Consider the following 22,811-nt stretch of genomic DNA (forward strand, 5'->3'; position numbering starts at 1 on the left):
TCCCACCAAAAAGATGAGAGAGGCCTGTAATTTTCATCATATGTACACTTCAACTACGACAGACAAAATGAGAAAGAAAAATCCAGAAAATCACATTGTAGGATTTTTTATGAATTTATTTGCAAATTATGGTGGAAAATAAGTATTTGTAAATTACAGTCAATAACACAATAGAAAAATCTGTATACAGTGTGTGCAAATGAAGGAGGTAAGGCAATAAATAGGCCAATAGTGGCAAAGTAATTACAATTTAGCAATTTACACTGGAGTGATATATGTGCAGATGAGGATGTGCAAGTAGAAATACTGGTGTGAGAAAGAGCAGAAAAACAAAAACAAATATGGGGATGAGGTAGGTAGTTGGTTGGTTGGATGGGCTATTTACAGATGGGCTGTGTACAGCTGCAAAGATCGGTAAACAGCTCTGACAGTAGACGCTTAAAGTTAGTGAGGGAGATATAAGTCTCCAACTTCAGTGATGTTTGCAATTCGTTCCAGTCATTGGCAGCAGAGAAATGGAAGGAAAGGCGGCCAAGGCAGGTGTTGGCTTTGGGGGTAAGCAGTGCAATATACCTGCTGGAGCGCGTGCTACGGGTGGGTGTTGCAATGGTGACCAGTGAGCTGAGATAGGCAGAGCTTTACCTAGCAAAGACTTATAGATGACCTGGAGCCAGTGGGTTTGGCGACGGATATGTAGCGAGGATCAGTCAACAAGAGCATACAGGTCGCAGTGGTGGGTAGTAAGTATATGGGGCTTTGATGGTAACAAAACAGTACTGAATGCTCCCTCTAAACCTCACCTTCTGAACAGGACAACATTTCAAGAGGAGCAAGACATGATGGATCTGTCTGCCTGTTTTTTCCAGCACATCGCTTCAGGAAAAATATATATTTTTCAGATTTGTCGTTATTTTTGTCTTCTCTCTGGTGATGAACCTACTCATTGGATTGGTGACACCGTTCTACACTTTGTTACATTTTCAGCTGATATGTGGTCTTTTGCATAGCTTCATTGCAGCATTCTTTGTCTTGCACTCTCTTCTGCTCCAACTTACTGTGATTATCGGGGTGGTGCATGGAACATTTTAGTATTATGTGTACCATCCTTTGGAGCGTTCAGATGACTCTGCCCCTCATTGAAATAGAAAGATATGTGTTCATTTGCTACAGCATCCACTAGCTGAGCATAATGACATCCAGGCATGTGTGGCTTGCCTTGGTGCTAGTCTGGGTACTGAGTGCCATTGTTGGTAATAATCACTGGTCCAGCTCAACATGGGACACACATGGTGCATTTAATAGAGCCACTGCAGGGCTGCTATGTGAGCCTAGAATTGTGAGAGCATCTGTGAGCTTTAGTCCTGTGCAAGAGGCACTGTTCCATGGCCCTCCCATCATCACCCCAACTCTTTCACTCTGAATTACTTGCCTCTGTTTTGTGCGTATGTACAATGTGGCACGCAGGGCTGTTGTGGCCCTCCAACAAGACAACCACCGTGCTCGTAGAACTGTAGCCTTCGACCTCTGTCTGTTTCTACTGCAGCTGGTGCCAATAATCTACTGTCTTACCCGTCTGCAACTACACGAGCAAACTCTGCCCCTTCACTTGTCTCAACACATTGTTTGTGTTACTAATGGTGCATTTACCCTGTCGTCTATACCATCCGTAACCAAGAGGTGAGGCGTGCACTGATACATCTGTGCCAAAGAAGGCCGGTGGAAAGAGAGCATTCAGGAAGAGGAGGATGAGGGGGGAGGACAGTATTCAGGAGGATGAGAGTCCAACAGGGGAGAGAAGAGGACCACAGAGGGATGGGGTGGGGCAGGAGGGGAGCAAGAGACTGCAACCAGACCCCTCTGTCCTTCCTCCTTTCTCTCTGGTTGATGTGTGACTCACTGATCTGATTGCAGGACAGTTGGGAAGACAGCTAAACTAATTGGATATTTTATTACAGTTGTGACTGTGTTTTGGGACCCATTTAAAGGATAATTTCGGTATTTTACAACGTCAGATGGTTCATTACCCTGTAATTAGTCTATGAGCCAGGAAAAACTGTAATCCATGTCTCGTATTTCTTTAAACAGCCACTACACACATTTCAGCTAACTTTAAACACCGCTAGATAAAAACCAATAGGAGTGATGGGGCAACTGTGTTTATCCTAGCTCATAGACTACTTTCAGAGTAAGAAACCATCTTACATGAGGTTAATAATGAATGAATCCTCTTAAACTGTGTTTCAACATCTTACTATGTGCGCTTGTAATAAGTTAACATGTTTGAGGTGTGTTTTCAGCTTTCACATCAGTGCTATTGGTCACTGGATATGTTTTAGGATGTACATGTGAGTTGGAAGATGTTTTTGTGTTGCTTTCAGGGTTGGGGTCAATTCAATTTTAATTCCAGTCAATTCAGAAAGTAAACCAAACTCCAATTCAAAATGTTCCTAATTGAAAATAATTGGAATTTCAGCGTCCATCCTGAACTGGAATTTAAATGGAATTGATCCCAAGCCTGGGGCCTTTCCTCTTTTGTTCTCTAGTGCTTCTCTATTGTTCCTCAAGCAAGGGGGGAGGCCGATGACATCACAGATTCTCATACATTTTTATTTAACCTTTATTTAACTAGGCAACTCAGTTAAGAACAAATTCTTATTTACTATGACGGACTAACCTGGCCAAACCCTTACCCGGACGACGCTGGGACAATTGTGCGCCGCCCTATGGGACTCCCAATCACGGCCGGTTGTGATACAGCCTGGAATAGTCTTTTTTAAATTTTATTATGTAACATATTTAGGAAGATAAGACAGTGGGATAATCTACATGTTGATGTGTAGATGTGCTGAAGATAAGACAGTGGGATAATCTACATGTTGATGTGTAGATGTGCTGAAGATAAGACAGTGGGATAATCTACATGTTGATGTGTATGTCACGTTCCTGACCTGTTTTCTGTTGTTTGGTATGTGTTTAATTGGTCAGGGCGTGAGTTTGGGTGGGTAGTCTATGTTATGTGTTTTCTATGTTGGGTTAATGGGTTGCCTGGTATGGCTCTCAATTAGAGGCAGGTGTTTGGCGTTTCCTCTGATTGAGAGTCATATTAAGGTAGGTTGTTCTCACTGTTTGTTTGTGGGTGATTGTTCCTGTGTCTGTGTAATCCACATGGGACTGTTTCGTTTGTTCGTTCGTTTTAGGTAGTCTGTTCCTGTTCTTGCGTCCTTCGTCTAATTGTAAGTTCGTTTGTTTCAGGTCTGTTGCCTTTGTTTATTGTTTTGTAGTTTGTTCTAGTGTTTTGTCAGTGTTTCGTCTGTTTGTAATAAATCGTTATGTATTCAACACCCGCTGCGCCTTGGTCCGTTCATACACCACCAGACGAACGTTACAGTGTAGATGTGCTGAAGATAAGACAGTGGGATAATCTACATGTTGATGTGTAGATGTGCTGGTGCTCTCTTGCTTTAATCATTCTGATTTATCTTTTTTATACTGCTTTTGTTGTGTTTTTATATTCATATGTTACATTTATATTCTGTCTCAGAATTCTAAATCTATAATGACTGAAATATGAACATTTTCTTAACAGGTACAGTACAAAGATGCAGCAATACAGCATCTACCAATGTATATTGGTCTAGTAACAACCATATTATGGTGAGTACAAAAATAAGGACATTTAGAATTATTCCTTCAAGTAAAATAAATAAGTAAACGCACACCCAAAATAGTTCAGACGTTCAATAATTGGGGGTATAGATAGTGCAACTTTATTTTTCTATTATTCCTGCAACCCAGTGACAGGTGCAACTTTGTTATTACGGAAGCTTGCCACTATAATCTAAATGAAGACACTTCCCTCATTTAATCCTTAAAGGTTACATTTCTCCAGCCACATCCCTCAGCTGTTTAACAACACAATGATGGGGTGTCAACTTTGTTGTTGTTTGAACTGCAGATTGCCCCTTTAACCACTGAAACACTACACTCCAAGATGTCGGCTTATTATACAATATAGAAGTGGGTTATTTGACTTCACACAGCAGCGCCACACCACGTAGTATCCAGTACTCAGGCGGTGGAGCAGTCCTCAGTTCCACAGTAGCAATGTAATTCAGGTCCATCCTTACAGGCTTCTTATATATGGGACAGGAGTATAACCGGGCATCCTTGACACCTGAAATGACCACAGCAACGATAAACATCCATTACTTATACACAATGATCACATTAGTTTCTTTTTCACTGCATGCTGTCCATTCAGTAGGTCTGACATACTGTAACCATTGAAGACCACATTGTTATTGACCTAAAAGTTCTATATCATTCCCACTGACATATTCAACATATAACGTATAGATGAAAACAAGGCGCAGCTAAATGAGATACTGTTCAATGAGTCTCTAGGAAGTTACAGTAACTACTGACTACAGTACTCACCATTATTTTCAGCATACATCCTGACTACAGGCATCATCTCAAACAACACTTTGGGTTTAGAGTCGATGAGTTTGCAGTTCCTCCTGTCCCAGCCCGCCCCCTCCAGATAGAGGCCGTACACATACACCCCCTCAGAGGGAGGCTGGGTGATGTCATCCTTCATCCACTTGGTCACCTCGTTGCACAGCACCATACGGTCTAGAGCCCAGCCCTTGTTTGCACGAGTGATCTCCTACACACACAAAAACAGAGTTACATAGACTGGCTTTGTCTTTGTAGCTTCATGATCAACTATGACTGTGTAGTGTGTGCAACCTCTAAATATAACCTCAGTGGCCAAGTCAGTAAGTATGTTCAATTGTGAATGCATTAGAATGTGTGAATGTGCCGTCTGTACCTGTCTCATGGCGGTCAGGAAGCCCTGTGGGTTAAAGAACCCTGTCATCCAGAAACAGTTGGGCCGTCCTTCAAAGATCCACGCCTGGAACTGACGGTTCCTATCCAGCAACTCAGTAAACCAGAACCCTAGAGTGCTGGAGGCCCATGACGCCTAGAACAAAGGAATACATGCGTAGAAAATATAACACGGAATACATGCGTAGAAAACTGAATAAATGTGTACCCAGAGGCAGTAATAAACGTACCTTCTTCCAACGTGAGGGGATGCGTGCGTCATACATGCAGTCCAGCGCGTCCCGTAGGTTCTCACTCATGATGATGGTGCCGTCGATGGCCAGTTTGAGGTCGGTCAGCGTGTTCCTGACCAGCACGATGACCCTCTGCATGCGGTCTATCTCCTGACGCAGGAAGATGTTCATGGGCTGGAGCAGACCCATCTTCTGGAGCCTCTCTCTCACCTGGATATATTGAAAACACGTTCTTGTGAAATTACACTTTAAATAAATGTTGATTTGATTTGATTCTTAACATATTGGAATGCAAATGCATAACACAGTTCTGAACATTAAAAAGTAAACCTGTATTGCAGTAAAACATTACCTTCAAAGTGCATCTCATTGCACTATGGGGTATATTCATGAAATTAATTTTATTGCATGGGTTATTGTTAGATGACTTGGCGTCATCCTGTGAGAGTTTTTTAACGATCTACCTTGCTGCAGCAAGGTATTATGGGAAATAATATTTTTAATGGCCAGCACTGTATTAATCATGGGTGATTATTTCCAGTAGGGTTAGCTAACTCCAGACCAGTGCTACTCACTTCAAACGGTACGTAGTCTGGAGGTAGTTTCTCCAGCATGTCGTCAGCTAGCCTGGCCACAATGGCCTCCCTGGTCTCCCCTCCGCCACTGGAGCTGTCCTTAGGCTGGATGGACAGGATGGTGTCCAGGACATCTTTGGCCAGCTTGCTCTGATACGTTATGTCAGCATTGGGGTGCAGGCCAAACACCTCTGGAGTGTCGTAAGCCGGTAGGCCCTGCAGGGGAAAATACATAGGATTAGAGTCTGCATGTCTGTGCATTACCAAACTACAGTAAACCGTGTAATGCATTGTGGATATCTCATAAGGTGTTATAAGTGCTTATAATGCATTATGAACAAGGTATTCATAGGAAGTGTTACCAAATGTCTCAATGCTGCACATAATGTATACAGCACACATCTTCATGCAGTCTGACTACATTAATTCAATATAATGTTACACAGCACTGTAAACTGCAGGAGAGACTTTGAGTGTGAAAAATGGACTGACCTGAATGTATGTCAGATATTGGTCCACGTTGGTACACTTGGGAATGCTGTAGCCTTTGTAGAAATTGAAGTCAGGTCCAAACATGTTTTCACTGAACCAGACCTTGGCGAAGGTGTTGAGCAGACGCTTGTCATAGTCGTCTGTCACCCTACCGCCATACTGGATCTCCCCGATCATGTAGCGCACTGTATTCCAGGATACACCCTGGGGAGACATCAGACTACCATCAACACAGGAACAGACACATCTTACATAGGAAGACAGGTAGCAGTACTAACAGTAGAAGTAAAGATAGATCTTTACTTAGTTACAGCAGGAGCTTCTCGTCTCTGCACCTACCTTCTTGATGTCCATGTCGTCCAGGTGGTTCTGAACAAACTGCACAGTGGCGTTGAAGTCAGCCTGGTTGAACTCGTAGGGGATGTTCCAGCCCAGGGGGCCATATTTACGCCTCTCCTGGACCGTAGAGTGGAGGAACACCACCCCATACAGCATGGGCCTCCACTGGACCATGTTACTGACATCCAGCAGGTCCTGGTTAATGCCTGGGGCAACAAACAAGAAGCTAGGGTTAGGATTAAGGCTAAGGTTGAACCGTGATATGGACGTGAATCTAGGGTTAGGGTTGAACTGGGATATGGCCATGAAGCTAGGGTTAGGATTAGGGTTGTGGTTGAGACTAAGGTTGAACCGGGAAATGGACGTGAATCTAGGGTTAGGGTTGAACTGGGATGTGGACATGATGCTGGGGTTACGATTAGGGTTGTGGTTGAGGCTAGGGTTGAACCAGGATTTGGACATGAAGCTAGATTAAGTGTTAAGGGTAGGGTTGTGGTTTAGGGTTAACCGGAAGAAACGGGGGTGAATGTGTGTGTTTGTGTAGGTGCGTACACATGCATGCATATGTATGTGTGAACCGTGGTGTGACCCACCTCCATAAGTCCTCTTCAGCCCTGCCTTCAGTCCCTGTGGAGGCTCATTAGTGAACTTGTTGGACATCTGCAGCAGTGTGATGGGGAAGTGTTTGTGGACCTCTGTAGTAATCCACAGGCGGAAGGTCTCATGGACGGTGTCTGTCTCTGTCACAGTATCCATCAGCTCATCCATAAAGTCCAGGCCCAGGTGGCAGTTCTGGAGCAAGGCCCAGCCACCCTGTGTGTGCATTCGGGATAAAATACAAAATAATATAATACATAGTTAATTGTCCATATTGCGAGAGTGATTCATTACTAATGTCCTTATGTAATTCAATTAATAATGTGAGGGAGATGCATGTGGTGTTAGTCCATTTCATTTTTAATATAAATCAATCACATTCATTTTCATTAACACATTGGTTCAATTTCAATTCATATTCCATCCCTATCGCATTTTGAATTCCCAATTTGATTACAAATGAGATGACATGGACCACAATTCATGGCAGAAAGCTGATTCCTAATAAGTTAGTTTCACTCCCCAGACTTCCTCACTAAGCGCAATAGCCTGTGGCCGAGGATAATTCTAACTTGCCTGTTAGGAGTCCAGTGAGTGTGTACTGTAATGCTGTGTTCAGGACTCACGTTGGCCAGGGTCTGCTGGAGCAGCTTGCGTGCGTGGACTTCCTGTCCCTGGCCCATGGAGACATAGCGCGTCTCTATCTTCAGCCTCTTCCCCAGGACCATGATGGAGTCGGTGGGGTCTGAGCCCATGGACAGGAAGCAGATGAGCGGTGTCCGGGGGTCTGACTCCTCCCACGTCTTCTCTAGGTCCAGGATCAATCCCTCTGCATACTTCTCTCCCATCGAGTCCATGATGTACTTACGGGCCTGGAGGATAACAGGTAAAGCATTAGTTAAAAAGTCACCTGCTACTAGATTCAAGAAATATGCAGTAGAAATACTCTCTAAAACTCAGTCCAAAGCTTTGATGAAAATACCAAAAAGAGTAGACATTTCATAAAGGATTATGTTTTGGATTGATTGATTGATTAATTACTTAATCATTCAATGAGAGTTACCGGTGTACCTGTGCGATGGTCCTGTCTGGGCACCAGGAGCGTATGAGCAGCAGGCGGTGGAAACAGTCCAGGCTCTGGTCATATGCATTAGGGATCACCTCCTCCTCAGGGGCCTCCTTATCAAACCATGCCTTCCACTGCTTCTCATTACGACAGATCTGGACACACAGACACACACACAGCTCAGTACAATGACTTGTTCAATGCCATATGTGACAGAGCTTAGAGGAGTAAAAGGAGCACTGTAATCAGAGGAGCACTACAATGAATAGGGGGGTTTACCAGGGTGAGGGGGCCATGAAACATACTTATTTTGGGGGCCATGAAACAGACTTATTTAGGGGGCCATTTAAACAGACTTTTTTAGGGGGCCATTTAAACAGACTTATTGAGGGAGGGTATTAGAGAGTTGGACAACATGAAGTAGCAGTGTAAGAAAGCACCGCATGGGGAACACACCTGATTAAGGATATTAGAGAACTGCCACAGTTTACTGAGCTCCACCAGATTGAGCCAAGTCATGTCTAAGATCCACTTGGCAGGCTTATGGGGGCAAGCCTTCAGATCCAGAGAGGCACCTCCTGCAGAGGACAGACAGAGGATGTTCTTTCCAAGTCAATGGTCTGTGAGCAATGAACAACATTTTGCTATTCAACATTTCAGTAACTGTGGACTACAGATTGGTGGAATTAATTGGAGGCCGGAGTTTGTTTCACACCTTTAATGAGGGTGAGGAACTCGGCGTGTTTCACGCGGTTACTCTGCATGTCGATCTTCAGCGTCAGCAGGAGGGTAAACAGGAATTTGTGCTCCTCATACAGACCCCTGGCTGCGTACTTGTGCACCTCAAAGGTCATGTGCTCAATTACGTTCGCTATTCGCTTGCTGGTAATTGGACTTTTGGTTGATCTGTACAGAAGGCATAGTGTGATGGTTATTATGTTAATATTAAAATATAACTGTTGCTATCGTTTCAGATATTATACTTCAAGAAACAGGCGACTCCTACAACTACACAAAAGGTTATGCAAAACCACAAATCCCCCAGTGTAACTTATCAATTCACTAATCATTCAATGTTTACATAAAATGAGTGAACCACATCTGAGGACCAACAATTCAAATGAAATACATAAATACAAATATATGTTATTCAGTATGAGAAAAAGTGTATTGCTACTGTACCTGGACAGAGAGAGGTCAAAGATTCCCAAGAACTGTCGTAGTGACGTTTGGTACATGACGTTAACCATGGACATCTCAGTGATGAGGAAGTACAGGATGCTGCCTCTGGTGGCCACTGTAACAGCACAATAACACACAGGCTGACAGCGAGTGACAGACAACGCTCATTCTATATTATCATACATCCATTTCTGCTCAAACAAACTTGCCACTGGAAAAGTGTGAGGAACAGATTGCTCCTGAAGAACAGTCAACACAAGGTGGTTAGTGCCAGTTGCTATCCAGCAGAGCACTGTGATTGGTTGGTCAGCCAATCAAAAAAGAGTCCAAAATGTTTTGATCCTTACCCTAAAACAAACTGGTACAATACAACCCACCCAACTCACCAGGTCTGTACCGAGAATAACTCTACCCTAACCACAGTACAACCAACTCACCAGGTCTGTACCGAGAATAACTCTACCCTAACCACAGTACAACCAACTCACCAGGTCTGTACTGAGAATAACTCTACCCTAACCACAGTACAACCAACTCACCAGGTCTGCACCGAGAATAACTCTACCCTAACCACAGTACAACCAACTCACCAGGTCTGTACTGAGAATAACTCTACCCCAACCACAGTACAACCAACTCACCAGGTCTGTACTGAGAATAACTCTACCCTAACCACAGTACAACCAACTCACCAGGTCTGTACTGAGAATAACTCTACCCTAACCACAGTACAACCAACTCACCAGGTCTGCACCGAGAATAACTCTACCCTAACCACAGTACAACCAACTCACCAGGTCTGTACTGAGAATAACTCTACCCTAACCACAGTACAACCAACTCACCAGGTCTGCACCGAGAATAACTCTACCCTAACCACAGTACAACCAACTCACCAGGTCTGTACTGAGAATAACTCTACCCTAACCACAGTACAACCAACTCACCAGGTCTGTACCGAGAATAACTCTACCCTAACCACAGTACAACCAACTCACCAGGTCTGCACCGAGAATAACTCTACCTTAACCACAGTACAACCAACTCACCAGGTCTGTACTGAGAATAACTCTACCCTAACCACAGTACAACCAACTCACCAGGTCTGTACCGAGAATAAATCTACCCTAACCACAGTACAACCAACTCACCAGGTCTGTACTGAGAATAACTCTACCCTAACCACAGTACAACCAACTCACCAGGTCTGTACCGAGAATAACTCTACCCTAACCACAGTACAACCAACTCACCAGGTCTGTACTGAGAATAACTCTACCCTAACCACAGTACAACCAACTCACCAGGTCTGTACTGAGAATAACTCTACCCTAACCACAGTACAACCAACTCACCAGGTCTGTACTGAGAATAACTCTACCCTAACCACAGTACAACCAACTCACCAGGTCTGTACTGAGAATAACTCTACCCTAACCACAGTACAACCAACTCACCAGGTCTGTACTGAGAATAACTCTACCCTAACCACAGTACAACCAACTCACCAGGTCTGTACTGAGAATAACTCTACCCTAACCACAGTACAACCAACTCACCAGGTCTGCACCGAGAATAACTCTACCCTAACCACAGTACAACCAACTCACCAGGTCTGTACTGAGAATAACTCTACCCCAACCACAGTACAACCAACTCACCAGGTCTGTACTGAGAATAACTCTACCCTAACCACAGTACAACCAACTCACCAGGTCTGTACTGAGAATAACTCTACCCTAACCACAGTACAACCAACTCACCAGGTCTGTACTGAGAATAACTCTACCCTAACCACAGTACAACCAACTCACCAGGTCTGTACTGAGAATAACTCTACCCTAACCACAGTACAACCAACTCACCAGGTCTGTACTGAGAATAACTCTACCCTAACCACAGTACAACCAACTCACCAGGTCTGTACTGAGAATAACTCTACCCTAACCACAGTACAACCAACTCACCAGGTCTGTACCGAGAATACCTCTACCCTAACCACAGTACAACCAACTCACCAGGTCTGTACCGAGAATAACTCTACCCTAACCACAGTACAACCAACTCACCAGGTCTGTACTCCTCTCTAGCGGTGTTGATCTGGATCTCGGTCTCGGCTGAGATCTGTAGTTTCTGTGTGACGTCCTCGGCGGTGCGCTTGGTGTTGCCCAGGACGATGATGAGACTCTCGTCGTCCACCAGGGAACCCTGGGTAGAGGTCAGACGATACAGCAGGTTGTCCTCCAGCTCTTTCATCTTCCTCTTGTTGGCCGTCACATCTTCCAGCAGGTCTGTGCGCTCCTTCTCCAACTCCTAGATATACCAGGGATAGATAAGAGCACTGTTCAGACAATAATGTTCTTGTTGGCCGTCACATCCTCCAGCAGGTCTGTACGCTCCTTCTCCAACAGGCAGAAACACCGGTCAGACACAGCTCAGAACAAGAAAATTCAGACCAACAGCAAGAGATAAACAGGCACACCATTCAGACAGACAATGATTTTGGGGGTCATTTTTCAGGTCTTTTAACACTTCTCTGCATACAGACCTGGCTGGGTTCATGCTCTCTGTGTTCATTTGATTCAGTGCATTTCAAAATGGGTGGTCACGGTCATTATGTACAATTCTAATAAAGGGTCACTATTAAACAAGTACAACAAAATGACCTTTTATTGATACATTCAAATGTTTTTATCCATGATTTCATAAGCATATGATTGGACGTGGTTCCTGACCTGTTTCTCAGTGAGGATGACCCGTCCCAGCAGCTGGTCCTCCAGACCCCTCATGGTGACAGTGAAGTCTATGATGGAGGTGCGGGCGCTGATCTCTGGGGTGTACGCTGGGTTGGGGAGCTTGGTCGTCACATAAAGACGGAACCCCCCCATCACATCCACCTCCTTGTCTCCCACTTTCACCTGGTGCAGGAAGAGAGAAAGATAGTCATGAAGGGAGAAAGACAGTCATGAAGGGAGAAAGACAGTTATGAAGGGAGAAAGACAGTTATAAAGGGAGTTCTTGAACGTTGCAGATAGAAATGCCATGAATAGAGCTGATGTGATTCCTCATTTTACATGTCAGAGAGGCATGTTTGATCTTTGTAGCCTATTTCTATCTGAACGTTCCAAAACCTTCAATCCTGCTGAATGGGATTATGACATATTTCCGTGACGTCGTTTGCAACCAGAAAAACGTACCAAGCAAATGTTTGCCCACAGTAACTGTTATAAGAGTAAATATAGCACATAGGCCACATGAATGTCGAGAGCTTGGGACTACAAGGTCCTATCTGCAAAAAGATGATTCAGAGATAATTGGCTTTAAAGTTTTGAACCCTCATTGGTTTGAATTGTGTCAGCGAGTTTTATATTGTATTCTTATGAACTGGGGTATTTAGAGTACTATATAGGTAGAGAACATTGAACCGAACAAGGTTATGACAATAACAACATTTGGACACATTTTGCTCTCTATGTATTATATTAGAGAGAATAGCCCCAGAGATAATAACCCCATAACGATAATGTGTTTCAGTTGATAATGTGATGATTGATAATGTGGTTAGGATAATAGTACATACCTTATAAGTGGAGCCCGTCTTGATGAAGTTTTTCTCCAGTACGTTGTCCAGTGCCGGGTCCAGCTCTTCCCCTACGTCCTCGATCAGTAGGGGGCGCCCCAGAGACAGGCTGTCCTCCAGGTGGTTCCTGAAGTACTTGTGGTTCAGGGAAGTGATCTGGGAACCACAGAAATGTCTCATTACTGACACAGCATACCACATAGTTTTTTTACCAAGAAGGAAGATCTGACAGATCCAAAGGTTAGTTAGGCCTAAGCCTAGTGTAAGCGCTGTTCAGAAACATACAAAATCTATCGGCTGGACAATGGGAGGGCATAGTTATGGGAGAGAATAGTGTGAAAATGAATGCAGTCCAACCTGCAGCTCATTCTTGGATTCTTTATTTTTTATCCAGATCTTGCCCTGGGTCTGAGGGTCTATGAGGAGAGGGAAGCGTGAGGCCTTGGTGATGATGATCCCGTTCTGGATGGACAGGTCATCGTTGGGCAGGCCCTGAAGGTTCCACTCGCTGACCGTAGGTGCGTCGATCAGCATCTCGGTCAGGTTGAGGTTGTTCCCGAACGGGATGTGTCTGGTCTTCATCTCCCTCTGCCAGTCGGTCAGGAGAAGGTTCCGAAACTCCTGGTTGAAGGGGCCGGAGTAGGACAGAAAGGCTGTGGCCAATAAGACGTCACCTGAACCAGGAAGTAAGCACACATAGGTTGGTTCACGCCTCCATCCTACTGTATAGCATAACTACAGATAAAATACTAATACGCATTGAAAAATATGGTACAGAAGCACCCGGAGCATCTCCCCCAAAAAATACGATTTTGAGAATTGTAGACAATGGACAAAAGGTCATATGAAGCTTTTGGGAAAGTTCGCCCTGTTTTTACTGTAAAAAAGGCGGAGAAAAAGGGTTGAATGAACCCACCTACAAGGCGCTTGGTCTGGGCGGCAAACTCTTTGCTCTGCTCTGTCCAGCGCTCCTTCTCTCCAGCCAGACCACTGATGAGGCTGGAGGCCGTCTGCATCTTGTGTCTGCAGCGTTCAGCATCCTCCAACAGAGTCTGAGAGAGAGAGGCAGAGAGAGAATATATATTTTTAACAGAATATTTGTATTTATTTTTTAATCTAAGGCATTGAGACAAGAGGTGTTCAGTACCTGTTTCTCCAGCATGGCCTTCTCATACTCTGCTTGGACCACATCCAGCTCTGCCTGCTTGTCATCCAGCTCTGCCTGGGCCGTCTGCAGGTCTATGTTGGCTATGGCCAACCGGTTCTGCTGCACTGCCAGGTTAGCCTAAGAGGTAAGTACAGTATCCAATATTAACTGGACACTCAGGGACAACAAAATGTACTGGAAACAAGAAATCAATTAGCAAGTTTGTGGTACACATGTCAAAGGTTATCAGAGAGGCGGGTGGTGTTACACAACACCCCCTGGGTTAGGCCCACCTTTAATGGGAGCACCTCCTTGTTGATGGAGAAGAAGGTGGCCATGGCTTTGGTCCAGGAGGCCAGACCAGCCACGTTTCCACACACGCGCTTGGCCGTCTCCAGGGTGTAGTCTGGCATGTCAAAGTAGGGCAGCAGTAGCTCCACCATCTCCTCATTGATACTGTCTTTGGGGAATTGCTGTTAGAGAGAGACAACAGAGCCGGAGATCTCAAAGCAAGCTGCCATTGCATCACCACTGAAGTTGATTTCCTGGTCATATGTGCCTGTAGTGCAGTGTCTATAGTGTAGTATGTTACTGTAGAAATGCACAGTGTAGTAATATTACAGGATGTAGACGTTGTACCTGCACACTGTAATACTTTATTTGCTTATCTAAGTAATATTACTTAGATACTGGCCATCTGTTTCCTACCTGCAGACTGCCCAGGAAGTTCCCAGCAGTCATGAGTTTGAGGGACTCCTGCCAGGAGGGCATGGTGCAGTTCTTCTCCGGGTCGATCTTCACCGTGTTCACCCTCCTCTGGAACAGCAGCAGAACACAGTCCATGATCCTCATGATGAGGTGGGGAGGCCGACCCAGGGTCCGCACCGTGGCAATGTCCGACGGCTTGATGGTCTGATGAATACATGAGGAAGGAATACAACTACATGAGTAACTGAGGGAGTGTTCATTAAATATTCTCACCTGAGAGAACTACCACATTGAGCAGGGGTGGGCAATCATTTCAACTCGCGGGTCACGTCAGGATTTCAAAATTCAGCGGAGGGCAATTTGCGGCATAGAAAAAGGGCAGTTATTTTAAAACATATAGGTCCATTATATTTTTTACATACTTTCTATATAGTTTGACAGTCAAGAGTGACCTGGAGTGTTTTTTAACCCAAGATAGTCATAAAACATGTTTTTTTCTCCAACCTCTCCTGGGCGACTGGGCTCGTATGTTGCCCACCCCTGATGTTGAAGGACAAGACTTGGGTCAAATACATTTGTCAAAACTGATTCTGTTTTTTGGGGTACAATGGAACCAATGGAATTGTCTCAAAAGTGTAAATTCCAGCTTAATCAAATGCATCCATGGTCAGAGAGGGACACACCAAACACGCTCAGAATAACCCCCTTGTCACCCACTCACACCCCCCAGACCCCTCCCCCCCCCCCCCCCCCCCCCCCCCCCCCCCCCAACAGACCTGTAGTGCACTCTCAGCCTCCTCCAGGGCTGGCTTGGCAGCCTCCAGCTTCTCCTCAGCGAAGGCCTTGTCAGCAGAGATGCTGTCCACTATGGCCTGAGCCTTATCTTTGACCTTCTGGACCTCCAACTTGACCTTCTCTGCTGCCTGGGCCTTCACTGTCACCACCTTCAACACCTGAGACACAACAAACCATCACAAGAGAGACAGGAAGTGAGGTGCATCTTTTGCATAAAGCAACAGTTAATATGCAATATGAAGAGTGTTGGTCCCATGTTTTATGAGCTGAAATAAAGTTGATTAATTTTTTTATAATTTCTCTCAACTTTTGAGCACACATTTTTTTAAATCTATGTTAGTGAACATTTCTCCTTTGCCAAGTTAATCCATCCACCTGACAGGTGTGGCATTCCAAGAAGCTGATTAAACAGAATGATCAAACAGGTGCACCTTGTGCTGGGGACAATAAAAGGCTCTACTTTCCGGCTAACCAGATAAAGTACTAAATAAACTTAGGTTAGAGCTAAATACGGCTGCTAGAATCCTGACTAGAACCAAAAAATTTGATCATATTACTCCAGTGCTAGCCTCCCTACACTGGCTTCCTGTTAAGGCAAGGGCTGATTTCAAGGTTTTACTGCTAACCTACAAAGCATTACATGGGCTTGCTCCTACCTATCTTTCCGATTTGGTCTTGCCGTACATACCTACACGTACGCTATGGTCACAAGACGCAGGCTTCCTAATTGTCCCTAGAATTTCTAAGCAAACAGCTGGAGGCAGGGCTTTCTCCTATAGATCTCCATTTTTATGGAATGGTCTGCCTACCCATGTGAGAGACGCATCGGTCTCAACCTTTAAGTCTTTATTGAAGACTAATCTCTTCAGTAGGTCCTATGATTGAGTGTAGTCTGGCCCAGGAGTGTGAAGGTGAATGGAAAGGCACTGGAGCAACGAACCACCCTTGCTGTCTCTGCCTGGCCGGTTCCCCTCTCTCCACTGGGATTCTCTGCCTCTAACTCTATTACAGGGGCTGAGTCTCTGGCTTACTGGTGCTCTTCCATGCCGTCCCTAGGAGGGGTGCGTCACTTGAGTGAGTTGAGTCACTGACGTGGTCTTCCTGTCTGGGTTGGCGCCCCTTAATTGGGTTGTGCCGTGGCGGAGATCTTTGTGGGCTATACTCGGCCATGTCTCAGGATGGTAAGTTGGTGGTTGAAGTTATCCCTCTAGTGGTGTGTGGGCTGTGCTTTGGCAAAGTGGGTGGGGTTATATTTTGCCTGTTTGGCCCTGTCCGGGGGTATCATCAGATGGGGCCACAGTGTCTCCTGACCCCTCCTGTCTCAGCCTCCAGTATTTATGCTGCAGTAGTTTGTGTCGGGGGGCTAGGGTTAGTCTGTTATATCTGGAGTATTTCTCCTGTCTTATCCGGTGTCCTGTGTGAATTTAAGTATGCTCTCTCTAATTCTCGCTCTCTTTCTCTCTCTTGGAGGACCTGAGCCCTAGGACCATGCCTCAGGGCTACCTGGCATGATGACTCCTTGCTGTCCCCAGTCCACCTGGTCGTGCTGCTGCTCCAGTTTCAACTGTTCTGCCTGCGGCTATGGAACCCTGACCTGTTCACCAGACGTGCTACCTGTCCCAGACCTGCTGTTTTCAACTCTCTAGAGACAGCAGGAGCGGTAGAGATACTCTCAATGATCGGCTATGAAAAGCCAACTGAAATTTAATCCTGAGGTGCTGACCTGTTGCACCCTCGACAACTACTGTGATTATTCTTATTTGACCATGCTGGTCATTTATGAACATTTGAACATCTTGGCCATGTTCTGTTATAATCTCCACCCGGCACAGCCAGAAGAGGACTGGCCACCCCTCAGAGCCTGGTTCCTCTCTGGTTCTTCCTAGGTTCTGGCCTTTCATGGAAGTTTTTCCTAGCCACTGTGCTTCTACATCTGCATTGTTTGCTGTTTGGGGTTTTAGGCTGGGTTTCTGTACAGCACTTTGAGATATCAGCTGATGTAAGAAGGGCTATATAAATACATTTGATTTGATATTAAAACGTGCAGTTTTGTCATACAACACAATGCCACCAATGTCTCAAGTTTTGAGGGAGTGTCCAATTGGCATGCTGACTGCAGGAATGTCCACCAGAGCTGTTGCCAGATAATTTAATGTTAATTTCTCTACATAAGCTGCCTTTTAGAGAATTAGGCAGTACGTCCAAGTGGCTTCACAATCTTAACCACGCCAGCCCAGGACCTCCACATCCAGCTTCTTCACCTGCGGGATGTCTAAGGGGGTGGGGGTGTTGAGGACTATTTCTGTCTGTAATAAAGCCTTTTTGTTGGGAAAAACTGATTTGGCTGGGCCTGGCTCCCCAGTGGGTGGGCCTGGCGACCAATGCCCTCCAAATTGACAAATGTCCTTATATGAACTGTAACTTGGTAAAACCTTTGAATGTTGCGTTTATATTTTTGTTCAGTATATGTACACTTCAAAGTTCTGGTATTGGTATTTGGTAAGTCTGTTGCTGGGAAACAAGAGATAGAGGAGTAGCATACACCAAACACACACACACACACACCATGTCTGCCTTCTCGTTGGCGATCTGCAGCTCCTTCTCTTTGACCTCCAGCTCTTTGCTGAGTAATGCTACAGACACAGAGGCCTCCCTCAGCTTCTGAAGACCTGTGTTCATCCTGATGGGGAAACAGAATGGGATCAGCAATCATTGTATTATACAAGTATACCAGGTAAGTTCAGTCTAATCTTTCTTGAACACATATTAATGAGTAAACTATGACTAAAAGGCAGAATATTAAGAGAATGATATAGCACAGTGTACACCATATATTGGTATATAGAATACTATATAATACTAGTATTATATTAAATCATGTGATAGACACACAGCATTACGATAGATAAATGCTGTGAATAACATCTACCATTAGACCATGGTGTACTGTGAAGCCGCATGTTCCACATAGGAACGAAGAGCATTAAGAGAGTAAGGAAGTACTGTAATTACCTGTGTGCCAGTGTCTGCACCTCGGAGTGCTTCTCCGTATAGATGGTCTTGTATCCCTGGATGAAGGAGAGGTAGGACTTGGGAGTGACATGCGTGGCGCGGCGGTACCTCTGGAAGTAATCTACACACTTCTCTGCCACGCCGTCCTGGAAGGAGCCCATACACTGCACCACCTCCCCCTTCACCACGGTCGAACAGTCGATGTCATAGGTGGACAGGAAGTGCTCTGACACTGGAGAGTAAACAGATTGGAGATTGAAGCAAATCACTATTAAAGTGTGCAGTGTACATTTATACTGCATGTGGGCATACATAGACGAAAACACATGCTTACCCACAAATGGACATCAGCGGACACACATACACACACACACACACACACCTGCGATCAGAGCATCTTTGGGCCAGCGGCTGAACCAGTCCATGGTGCAGCCGGAGATGAGGGCAGGGAACTTCAGGGCTCTGTTCCGGAACTTTTCCCCAACAGGAGAGAAGCAGAGAACCACGTGTAGGTTCTGTCTGACCCTGCTCATAAAGTAGTCATGGAGATTCTCATTGGTCGGTGGTCGCCGAGGAAACTCTCTTTTCATGACTGGTGTGAGGTCACTGATGATCTCGTCAATTTCGTCTCGAGCAAACAAGTTTGACACCTGAGAAATCAGCACAATATACAACAACAGTTATCCAAGTTATAATGGAGTGCGATGTTTTTTTCTCAAACACAGATTGACACAATTTCTTGAAAATGCTCTAATGTTTTACATGTGTTCATGTGATCAATGTGCAGACCTCTCCTGATGATAACACATTATTCATGTACTCCAGGAAAGACTCGTCCTTGATCTCGTTATCAGTGAAGATGAAGCTGATGCCTCTTCCCTGCTGGCCTGCTGTCCTGTACAGACCCTTCAGATCCTCCATCAGGTTAGCAGTGTTGTACGAACTGAGGACAGAACACAGGGATGTTACAGGTGATAGCGAAGGTGTGAAAATACATATTTTTCACAATGAGTATTTCCTCCATTCCTCCAATGCGTTTCGAGAAGGAGGCGAGGGGACGTGAGGAATCGAGGAAAGACAAATTGCAGAAATGTAAGCAAAGCTACCATCTACAGGAGGACAACAGAACTGCATGGCCACGTTCAATACATGATAAACGCCTGTTACAGTTGTAGAGGGACTCTATGAGACCGTGTGTCTGTTCCAATGCCCTTCCGAGCATACTACTTAGTATGAAGTATGTAGTAGTATGCTAGTATAGACATTGGAGGGTGTGTCTGTACCGTGTTAGTGTGATCTGAAAGGTCTTGTATCCGGCGATGAAGGAAGCCAGTTTAGTCAGGCTCTGCTTGCCTGATCCCCCCACTCCTACCAGAAGGGCATTCCCTCTGGCGGTGCGGATGATCCTGGAGATCTACAGACAGACAGACAGACAGGCGGAGTGTTAGAGTGGGAGAGACCGTTTCCGTTCTTATATCAAGTGATTTGATGTGTACACTCATTGGGGACTGACTTTAAGATAGCTAAGCCTTTCAAAAGCTTCCAATGTGAATGTTTAGTCATACTTTTTATGAACACCCTCTTTGTAATGTGATTTAAGCATGTTTTAAAATACCTTATGATCTATACACAATGCACTATAATGCATGACAAAGGTGGTAATACTTGCTCATGAACACCTATAGGGGAACATAATGACAGTTTCCCTCTACCTTGACAAGGTGTATCATAGCATCTCTGAAGAACACCATGTCCATGCCAGCTCCTCTGATGCTCTCGTTGTACTGGCCAAGGAACATGTTGAGCCTGTCCATTAGGCTCTCAAGCGACTCGATGGGCTCATACACCTTGGGCATCTCAAAGTCTGTATCCTCTGGCTCCTCACCTGGTGGGAAAAATGGAGTCATTGTCAATGCCAGATTATTCATTCAAATGATCCAACTCTGCTAATGTAGCATGCAGCTAGTTTTTCTTGGTTTGGCAATATTGAAGCACTTTGAATTTAAATAAAACATTTATTTTGTATTTATTATTGTATATATTCATGTAATATCATTATAATATAATTATTGTATTTATTCACATAACCTGAAAAATCAGCTTTAAACTCTGGCTATACCTGTAGCTTCAGGAGCATCTCTTAGGAAGTCAACAAAGTAGCCGTCTACTCCGAAGTCGACCACAGCCCTCTCTTCCTCTCCTAGCTCCTCCTCTACTAGCTTGGCCAGGGTCCTGTCGAACCAGGCTACATCTTCTGGCATGGTGAACCGGTCTGCGATCACACGCTTACACTCATGCTTCCACAGCTGAAGCAACACCTACAACATACAGGGTCAAAATAAAACAAACTTTATCTCATGGAAATGTAAAGTCTACATTCACAGAACGACTGCTGATTAAATGTCTAGAATCTTACTGTAACTTAGGACAGAAGTTCATTCAGACCTTTGGATCCAGTGAGAAACCTTTTGATATTTATTCCTCTAGTTGTATTGGATTGACTGATTGATTGATTATGTTAATGTCTTTCAAGAGGAAATTCAGTCACACTTTATTTGGATAGTCCGGATAGTCCATCTGTAGAGCATGTCATACTATCAACAAACTATCTGTTGATAAGCAGCTGCTTGCTAAGGTTACAGTAAGGGTTAGGTTTAGAATAAGGGTTAGGGTAAAGGTTAAGTTTAGGGTTAGTTGATAGTTGAAATGTTACTGATAGTCTGTAGAGCATCTACAGATGGACTGTCCAAATAAAGTGTTACCGGAAATTCTCTTTAGAAGTTTTAATGGACTCACAGTAAGAGAGTTGACCAACTCAGCCGTTGGGTTGAGCATGCCCTGCCAGACTCTGGACAAGTCTCTGAGGTTGAAGATGTAGTGGAACTTGGCCGGAGTGGGCAGCATCTTGACCTTGGTCATTTGCCACAGCCGACGGGTCAGCGGCACCAGCTTGGCCACAGTTCCACGCACCTCTTCTGTGAAGCCTCGCCGGGCACAGTAGTGTCCTGTCCCGATGACTCCTGGTCAGGGAAAGAAATGAGGTGAGGGGAAAAGGGGTTGACGACGTGAAGGTGGGTGAAGCATTGCGGTAAATAAGTTAAAGAAAATTGTGTTTTTATTGAGAGATATATATAATGGTGTAATTATATATGTATATATAGATATCTAATATAGTCAAAATTCAAACAAGCCCAGTGTCAATGGATGAGAAGTAGTACAGGTAACTCAAATTACATGGTCAGAGTCTCCACACAGATGCAATTCCAGAGTTTTTAATGAAGGAGCCAAACCCACCAAATATCTTGTCGATGGATGCGTTGGAGGGCAGGGTGCAGTTGAAGATGGAGAACTGCCTCTTCAGTCTCTGTGGGATGTCGTTGCAGCCTCCCCCTGGGTGGATCATCGCTGCCAGGAACTGGATGTCCACTATATTGGTGAACTCCCCCGGCTTCTCCAGATTGAAGAACCCATTCTGTTCCAACAGCTGGCGGACTATCTCATTGGTGACCTAAAATGGGGTGAGCAAATTAGGAAATTAGGTAAAAAGGCAGAATAAGCTGTACACTCTCGAATTGCAATTTCATATGGTAAGGTTTCCCAGGAAAACAAATGGGAAAATTAAAAATTTTGAGCTTTCGCTATGGTGATTTAATGAGTGCTGAGTTTGAGTCCGACCTGATCTCCCCATTCGTTGATGACTGGCATGTTGATGTCGTCCACAAAGACGGACATCTTCTTCCCTGCAGGAGGGCCGTAGGTGGTGCCCATCCGCTTGTCCACATAGCTTTCCACAGTCCGCTGGAAAGAAAGAAAGATTGGGTTGAGTGTTTCATCTTTACAGACAGTGGATAAAGGAACAAAACACACATTTGAAGTATTGTTACTGTAAATAAATGGCGCATAGACCTGAAGTAGTCAGATAAACTTTCTGACAAGTGACTGGAAAACATTTTCATTCATTCACAACTGATCTTAGAAAGTCCTACCCATCTAAAACTTGAAAAGTTAGAGTAAAGAGCAGGAAGTGTGTGGTGTTGTTTTGTAGGTGTAATACCTGGAACATGAGTGGAGTTGTGGCGGAGGAGAAGTTGAGACTCTTGGCCATGTGAGTTTCGGGGTCGTACTTTGACATGTATCCCTTGATGATGACGGTCTTGGCTGTGCCTTGCTCTCCGATCAACAACACAGCCTGCGACAAAACGAGGAAGGGATTACTCTTGAGGATCTGACCATG

General features: G+C 44.7%; 1 protein-coding gene across 1 annotated transcript in view; it reads right to left on the reverse strand.

Moving 5' to 3' along the window:
• Positions 1 to 2,744: 2,744 nt before the first annotated feature.
• Positions 2,745 to 22,811, reverse strand: part of LOC129857578 (dynein axonemal heavy chain 5-like) — a 65,278-nt gene continuing 45,211 nt past the window's right edge. The window contains exons 47-79 of the mRNA XM_055925985.1: positions 22,632 to 22,766; positions 22,253 to 22,375; positions 21,872 to 22,085; positions 21,374 to 21,597; positions 20,697 to 20,895; positions 20,290 to 20,462; positions 19,861 to 19,991; positions 19,367 to 19,520; positions 18,960 to 19,227; positions 18,578 to 18,809; positions 18,131 to 18,245; positions 15,547 to 15,723; positions 14,771 to 14,974; positions 14,356 to 14,535; positions 14,063 to 14,200; positions 13,832 to 13,967; positions 13,273 to 13,589; positions 12,916 to 13,071; positions 12,071 to 12,253; positions 11,405 to 11,648; positions 9,336 to 9,450; positions 8,869 to 9,059; positions 8,610 to 8,731; positions 8,159 to 8,308; positions 7,714 to 7,959; positions 7,084 to 7,303; positions 6,491 to 6,696; positions 6,152 to 6,355; positions 5,660 to 5,875; positions 5,082 to 5,294; positions 4,835 to 4,987; positions 4,438 to 4,669; positions 2,745 to 4,174 (exon numbers count right to left, since the gene is read on the reverse strand). Coding sequence (XP_055781960.1) covers positions 4,023 to 4,174; positions 4,438 to 4,669; positions 4,835 to 4,987; positions 5,082 to 5,294; positions 5,660 to 5,875; positions 6,152 to 6,355; positions 6,491 to 6,696; positions 7,084 to 7,303; positions 7,714 to 7,959; positions 8,159 to 8,308; positions 8,610 to 8,731; positions 8,869 to 9,059; positions 9,336 to 9,450; positions 11,405 to 11,648; positions 12,071 to 12,253; positions 12,916 to 13,071; positions 13,273 to 13,589; positions 13,832 to 13,967; positions 14,063 to 14,200; positions 14,356 to 14,535; positions 14,771 to 14,974; positions 15,547 to 15,723; positions 18,131 to 18,245; positions 18,578 to 18,809; positions 18,960 to 19,227; positions 19,367 to 19,520; positions 19,861 to 19,991; positions 20,290 to 20,462; positions 20,697 to 20,895; positions 21,374 to 21,597; positions 21,872 to 22,085; positions 22,253 to 22,375; positions 22,632 to 22,766 — 6,123 coding nt within the window. The 3' untranslated portion in view covers positions 2,745 to 4,022. The remainder of the gene's footprint in view (positions 4,175 to 4,437; positions 4,670 to 4,834; positions 4,988 to 5,081; positions 5,295 to 5,659; positions 5,876 to 6,151; positions 6,356 to 6,490; positions 6,697 to 7,083; positions 7,304 to 7,713; positions 7,960 to 8,158; positions 8,309 to 8,609; positions 8,732 to 8,868; positions 9,060 to 9,335; positions 9,451 to 11,404; positions 11,649 to 12,070; positions 12,254 to 12,915; positions 13,072 to 13,272; positions 13,590 to 13,831; positions 13,968 to 14,062; positions 14,201 to 14,355; positions 14,536 to 14,770; positions 14,975 to 15,546; positions 15,724 to 18,130; positions 18,246 to 18,577; positions 18,810 to 18,959; positions 19,228 to 19,366; positions 19,521 to 19,860; positions 19,992 to 20,289; positions 20,463 to 20,696; positions 20,896 to 21,373; positions 21,598 to 21,871; positions 22,086 to 22,252; positions 22,376 to 22,631; positions 22,767 to 22,811) is intronic.

Source organism: Salvelinus fontinalis, chromosome 6 (assembly GCF_029448725.1).
Source record: "Salvelinus fontinalis isolate EN_2023a chromosome 6, ASM2944872v1, whole genome shotgun sequence".
NCBI lineage: Eukaryota > Metazoa > Chordata > Actinopteri > Salmoniformes > Salmonidae > Salvelinus > Salvelinus fontinalis.